The sequence below is a fragment of the Heloderma suspectum genome, chromosome 6 (assembly GCF_057233095.1).
Source record: "Heloderma suspectum isolate Gila_16-S chromosome 6, 16-S_ref, whole genome shotgun sequence".
In the NCBI taxonomy this organism is placed as follows: Eukaryota; Metazoa; Chordata; class Lepidosauria; order Squamata; family Helodermatidae; genus Heloderma; species Heloderma suspectum.
In genome coordinates this window covers 60,314,846-60,321,239 of record NC_139463.1, presented here as the reverse complement: position 1 = coordinate 60,321,239, position 6,394 = coordinate 60,314,846, and the positions used below count along the sequence as shown (strand labels likewise).

At 47.9% G+C, this 6,394-nt stretch overlaps 1 protein-coding gene across 1 annotated transcript; it reads left to right on the top strand.

Annotated features, from left to right (window-relative positions):
* The first annotated feature begins 1,657 nt into the window (after positions 1-1,657).
* On the top strand, positions 1,658-5,519 carry LOC146340975 (uncharacterized). The gene is made up of 3 exons (XM_084807297.1): positions 1,658-1,715; positions 5,042-5,251; positions 5,354-5,519. Exons 1-3 carry the CDS (start codon positions 1,658-1,660, stop codon positions 5,416-5,418), a joined length of 333 nt encoding a protein of 110 aa, XP_084663423.1. The 3' UTR covers positions 5,419-5,519.
* Positions 5,520-6,394: the final 875 nt, after the last annotated feature.

Below are 6,394 nucleotides of genomic sequence, written 5' to 3'. Positions count from 1 at the left end.
CAGACAATACTGGGCTTGGTAGACCAAGGATCTGATGCAGTAGGAGGCAGCTTCACGTTTTTGTTTCTGTATGAACATATCTATTCACATCAGCTTCCATTAGGATGATTCTAAGTAACTTGCAGAAAAGATTCAGACTTTCTAAATTGGTGATGCTATGCATTGTGTAATGGGAAACTCTATTGAGTAACTCTGTCCTATTTTTGTGCAACATCCATTGCATGTAAAACCTCAACTAGTTCTCTCTTCCCTTTTAGGTGTCTCCTAGGGATGTATGAAACACTTACCTAGCTCCGCGCTGGGCAATCCGTGGTGGGGGGGAGGCACTCTGTCCCTCCCTCCAGAATCCTCGATGGGGGGGTGGTGATCTGGAACTCCCCCCCAGAATCCTGCCTGGCTGGCTCCGATCCGCAGCCAAGCTACGGAGCTGCCGGCCAACTCCGGCCGCCCGCAGCCGGACATCCAGTCGCTGGGCAGCCCTGCAGGGATGCAAATGGCTGCTGTTGTAGCCACTGCCATTTGTGTCCCTGTATTGAGCCATGATAGGCTACATAAATATTTACATAGCCTATCACGGCAGGGGAAAAAACCCCAATGTACACAAATGGGGATAGCTGCCGCCATTTGCGTAAGCTGGATTTTTTCCCCCTGCCATGATAGGCTACGTAAATACTTACATAGCCTATCACGGCAGGGGGGAAAAAACCCAGCGTACGCAAATGGCAGTAGCTGCCGCTATTTGCATACGCTGGGTCCCCCCCCCCACTGCGATAGGCTACGTAAATACTTACATAGCCTATCACGGCCTCCACAGGGACACAAATGGCGTCCCTGCGTTAGCTGTGATAGGCTACGTAAGTATTTACGTAGCCTATCATGGCTATGAAAGGGAGGAAGCAAATGGCGGCTGCAGGACGGCCGCCATTTGCAAAGCAGCGCAGACGGGAGCAGGTAAGTGCTCAGTTTCGCGCACCTTTCGTGGGTTGGGGGGGGAGGGGGCTTCATTCCGTGACGGAATTCAGGGGGCCGAATGCACTGGCATTCGGCCTCACTGAGATCCATCGCGGAATTCTCTGACATCCCTAGTTTCCCCATCTGCAAGGTGTGTGGAGTGGTGCTCCCCGGGGCACCAGAGAAAAGTTACAGAGGGGAAGCCGGTTTGCTGCTACAGATGTGATCATTGTCCAGAAGGGACGATTTCCAACCAGACAGGTAGCTCAAGCATTCAGAGCCTTGTCAAAGTGCAGAGCATACTGGGGTTAGTTTGGGCATTAGACATGAACCTGAGCGGTGATCAGTTGTTGTAATGACTGTAGCATGATACTCCAATGTCAAGGAAACTGCTGTTTAATCTATATTGATTTCTGTCACCCATTTCCCAGCGTCTGCACCAACACATCTCCTCTGAAGAAAGTACATCATCTGAAGCAAATGACAGAGAGTTATTTGTTTGTTTGTTTATTTATTTTCCCATTCAGAAGGCACTGCAGGTGACAAGCTGTGGTGATGTTGTTACACTTAACAGTTTTTAAGTTCTGGTTATAAACTTGAGGTTTTTCTTCTTGCAGAATATTGAACAAGGGTCTGCTAGCATGGGCTATCCTACACAGGGGAAAAGGAGCATCTTGTACCTTTCCTGACTCTGCTCTTATGCAATATGTTGTTGAAATGTAAAGAGAAAATACTGAAAGGGACGCTGCACACTTATATGGACAGTAAGCTAGGGAACTGACATTTCCATCTCCTTCTTTGTGGGCTGCACTGTCCCCATGTAAAGAACACATATGTCATGTTTGAGATACTTTTGCTCATTCCACATGCAGATCACTGTGACCCATGCCCAGAAGATCAACATCCAAACAGCAACCAAGACCACTGTTTCCCCAAGAAGATCCACTTCCTTTCCTATCAAGAGACACTGGGTTCATTTTAGCTTCTCTGGCTCTTTTCCTCACTCTGATTACATCTGTAGTGTTGGCGATCTTCGTTATACACCATGACACGCCCATCGTCAAAGCCAACAACCAAGACCTCACCTTTGCCCTCCTCCTTTCTCTTCTGCTCTATTTCTTCTGCTGCTTTCTGTTCATTGGTCGCCCCATGAAGGTCACATGTCTTCTACGTCAAAGTGCTTTTGGCATCATCTTCTCAGTTGCCATTTCTTCCGTCTTGGCAAAAACTGTCACAGTGGTTCTGGCCTTCATGGCCACCAAGCCAGGAAACATGGCCAGAAAACTCTTGGGGAGACAACTGACAAACTCCATTGTGCTGGCCTGTCCCCTCATCCAAGCTGTGATCTGTGCTGCCTGGCTACTGACCTCTCCCGCATTCCCAAACTTGGACTTCCATTCCCTGGCTGGAGAAATCATTGTCGGATTTAATGAAGGTTCAGTCACTATGTTTTACACTGTCCTGGGTTACATGGGTTTTCTGGCTGTCGTCAGCTTCATGGTGGCTTTCCTAGACAGAAAACTGCCTGACGCCTTCAATGAAGCGAAGTTTATCACCTTCAGCATGCTGGTGTTTTGCAGTGTTTGGGTCTCATTTGTGCCTACCCACCTGAGCACCAAGGGAAAGTCCATGGTGGCAGTGGAGGTCTTCTCCATCTTGGCTTCTGGCGCTGGTCTCCTGGCTTGCATCTTCCTCCCCAAATGCTACATTATAGTGCTGAGGCCCAGTCTCAACTGTAAAGATCATGTAATCAAGAGAAGGACTTAGGGTGCCTATCACTTTGAAACCTACCCTGCTACTCTAGTTTCCTGTCAGGTAAACCAAATGAAGGCCAATAACATTGTTAAATGTGGTGAGTTATTCCTTAAACTATGGGGTCCTTTCCATATTGGGCTTTTGCTCTTTCCCAGTCAACTGGAAGTGGACTTAAAGGTTGTCTGTATGGCATTATATTGCTCCTAGATATCTTTCAACCATATAATTTTTTTAAAAATCATGCCATCACACCATCAGGAATTAGTGTTACATATAGGGATGTACAAAAGTCACTTACCTGGTCTCGCAGCTTTTTTTGCGGTGGGGGGGAGGTGCTTCACTTTCCCCCCCGAAGTTCAGGCAAAGCGGGGGAGGCTTCCCGCCTCGCCCAGCTGAAATTCAGGCCGGGGAGAAGCGCCCCGTCTCCCCTGCCACAAACTACGAAAGAAAAAAAAAGAAAAAGACATGTGGCCGTGAGAGGCTACGTAAATCATTACGTAGCCTATCACGGGTGACTTTGGGAAAAAAAAAAAAGCGCGTACGCAAATGGCAGCGCCCATGGGGCGCCGCCATTTGCGTTCCTTATTTGACCCCTGTAGTCTACAAAAAGATTTACATAGACTACGGCGAAAATAAGGGTAATATTACGTTGTGATTGCTTACGGATTTCCTCCGTAGGGGGGAATCCCCCTGTTGCTTCCGCCGTACTCTCGCCATTGTGGATTGCCTTGGCCAGAACATTTCCACTATTTTCATAATTATTTACATATTTTTTGTCGTTGCTGCCAGAAATGTTTCCCACTTTCCCGCCTTCTGTGCGCTCCCCCACTGTCTTGTTTTCTCGGACAGGGACAGGGACTGTGATTTTATTAATTTCTGTGTATTTGTGCTTAATGATCCTCGCGTTTACTGGTCTTGTTAACCTAACCGCCTCACAGTCACAATAAAAAAAAAAACGGGGCTGCAGCTCCGCTTCCGCAAAATCTGTCATCAACTTCCTGCTAACTTCCTGAATGTCGTCTGCATTTGCGCTTGCGTCTGCGTGGGGATTTGTGGGTGGAGTTCTGTGGTGTGGTGGTGGTGGTGTGTTAGTGGTGGTGCTTGCTTATTATTGGATTTCCTGTTGTTTGTTCATTGTTGTGGTTTTGTCTGGTCTGTGTGTGTGTGTGTAGTTGTGCATTGTGGTGTTTTTGTCCGGTTTGGTCTGTGTGTGTGTGTAGTTAAGTGGTGGTTGTGCGTGTGGCTGTCTTGGTGTGTGTGTTTGTGTGCAAATTGCAAAATGGCTGCACCAGTGCATGGCAGGAGGTGGGACCATGAGGAGACCAAGGCCCACCTCATCAACATTAAGCACAGCAAGGCGGTGGCAGTGCTGTTTGGCAGTTATCCCATCATCAAGCTAAACTAAATATGAAGACAAGGATGTGTACCGAAAATGAAGCGATCTCTTTGTGGTCTCATGCGGAAACAAACAAATCCTGACATTTAGCCTGCAATCCTATGCTTGCTGAACTTGGACAGAAAAAGGTCCCAGCATCTTCCGGCCACCTTGGCTGGTTGAAGAAGGGATGCTGGGAACTGCATTGTTTTTCCCTGTACAACCACATGCATAGGATTATGCGGGCCTGGCTACTACAACTCATATTACATACTGACACACTGTCCATTTCCAGGGAAATGCTGCTGCTGCCGGTCTCTGCAGTGCACACAGGGGGACTGGCACCAGCCCAGCAGCAACAGGGCCAGCCTCTCGGTGTCGTCTTCCTTCTTCATGTAGTGATTGCTGAATTTTTGCACCCCACCCACCCCACCTTTCTACCAAGACATTGGCACTCAAGTCAACTCATGAGCAAGCGTTCATCTGAGAGCTTGGAGATCTGGGTATAGTCCACTCAGCCATGGAAGCTCGCTGGGTGACTTTGGCACAGTCAGAAAGCCCCAGCCTACTACCTCAGTGTTGTTCTTGTCAGCGTTAATGGAGAGGAAGAGGCTAATGTGAGCCACCTTGGGTTCCTTGCGCTAGGAAAAAAGGTGGCATTTATGCAATGCATCACTAGAATGAACAGATACCATGGCATTGCAAATGTAGAAGTGGGGTGACTAGAAGTGCAATCCTGTGCATGTGTACAGAAGTCCAACAGTCCCCATCACACCAAAACTGTCAGTACTGTATAATCTGCCTCCCAAATTATCCCCTCATCATTAGACCTTGTGGTGGGAGGACAGAATCAGTGGTCCTTATGGTAGTGGGGATGGTGATAGACAGATCAGTGACTGTGGTTTTGTTCACTCACCACACATATAAAGGCATTCATTCTGTTACTGTGACATCCCAAAGCTGCGCATCGTGCCTTGCTGGTGGAGGAGGCACTGAGGGCCGCGGAGAGGGAGAGGACAGAGGAGGAGGAAGAGGAGGAGGAAGAGGACGAGCCAGCAGCAAGAGGAGCAGCATCTGTGGAGGAAGGCCACCCTTCTTCCACAGATGAAGCCCCTCCTCTTGTGATCCTGACGAGTCTGATAAGAGACGTCCGGATGCTCAGGAGGACCTGTAAGTAGTACTACAGAATGGCACCTGACCTGAGCTAACAACTCTGCCTGCAAGATGCATATTACCATTGTGCTTTATTCTTCTCTTTCTTTCTACACACAGGTGACGACCTTCGAAGAAGGGTGGAGGCCCTGGAGCGGGAAAGCCATCCTCCTCCTATGAGCTGAGGCCTGCAGCCACAGCCAGCCAGCCCAACGTTGTTTTTGAATTGTTGAATTGTTTCTGTGTTTTGTTTTGATCTGTTCTGTTTGTATATAAAGTTCTTTCTAAAAAATAGGTAACAATTCCTTGGTTCAAGTCCACAGATACAATTTCTTAAATCTAGATCATTGTACACAATGATCTCTGTGCTTGCTTACTGTTAACCACAACAAGAATGCCTCCCCAGAATCCCAGCCAAACAAGAACAGCTGCTGTAAGCTTCCCTCATAGGGAGATGGACAGTCCGCATCCCTGATGTTATGAATGAATGCATTCAAGACGAGGCTGGACAGCCATCTGCCAGGGATGCTCTGACTTGGATACCTGCATTGAGCAGGGGGTTGGACTCGATGGCTTTGTAGGCCCCTTCCAACCCTATGATTCTGTGGCTCTACGATTCTATGAAGTGTGCTTTGTTTTACGTGGAGGTGCATATCACATACATGTAAACTGGACGCATACCAGAGGGATCTTTTCACATAGAGCTCTCGGTGCTTAGGAAAACCCAAAAGCTGGGGGAGTCCAGGGAGAGACCACAACAAGGTCTTTGAAAGCAATTCCGTGATTTATGAAAGAATTTTAAATGAATTAAAAGCACACATCAACATCAAGAGAAACAGAACTATACATACATTTGGGGAATCAGAATCATACTAATATTCAGAGGGGTAAAGACACACATATACAGTCGATAGCGGAGTACACTGGGATGCATAGAGAACTCTGTGTGTGTGTGTGTGTGTGTGTGTAGTAGGGATGTACGCTGTTGCATAGTCCGCCACACACAGTCGGGTAGCGCAACTGGATTCTGCATGTGAGGTATTATTAAGCTCCGCCACATATCACCACTGCCAGTGCTTTGGGCTCTGCCCAGGCCAGACAGGGACTGCAGGTTTGGACAAAGTTCTGAGGGACACCTTAGTGTGACTACTCACAAACTGT

What these genes read in the sequence shown, in the direction of transcription:
- LOC146340975 (XM_084807297.1), top strand. Translation starts at nt 1,658, where the DNA reads ATGTTGTTGAAATGTAAAGAGAAAATACTGAAAGGGACGCTGCACACT. An exon ending in GCTGCACACTTATATGGACA is followed by an intron (nt 1,716 to 5,041) that starts GTAAGCTAGGGA and finishes GACATCCCAAAG; the next exon opens with CTGCGCATCGTGCCTTGCTG. An exon ending in CCGGATGCTCAGGAGGACCT is followed by an intron (nt 5,252 to 5,353) that starts GTAAGTAGTACT and finishes TTCTACACACAG; the next exon opens with GTGACGACCTTCGAAGAAGG.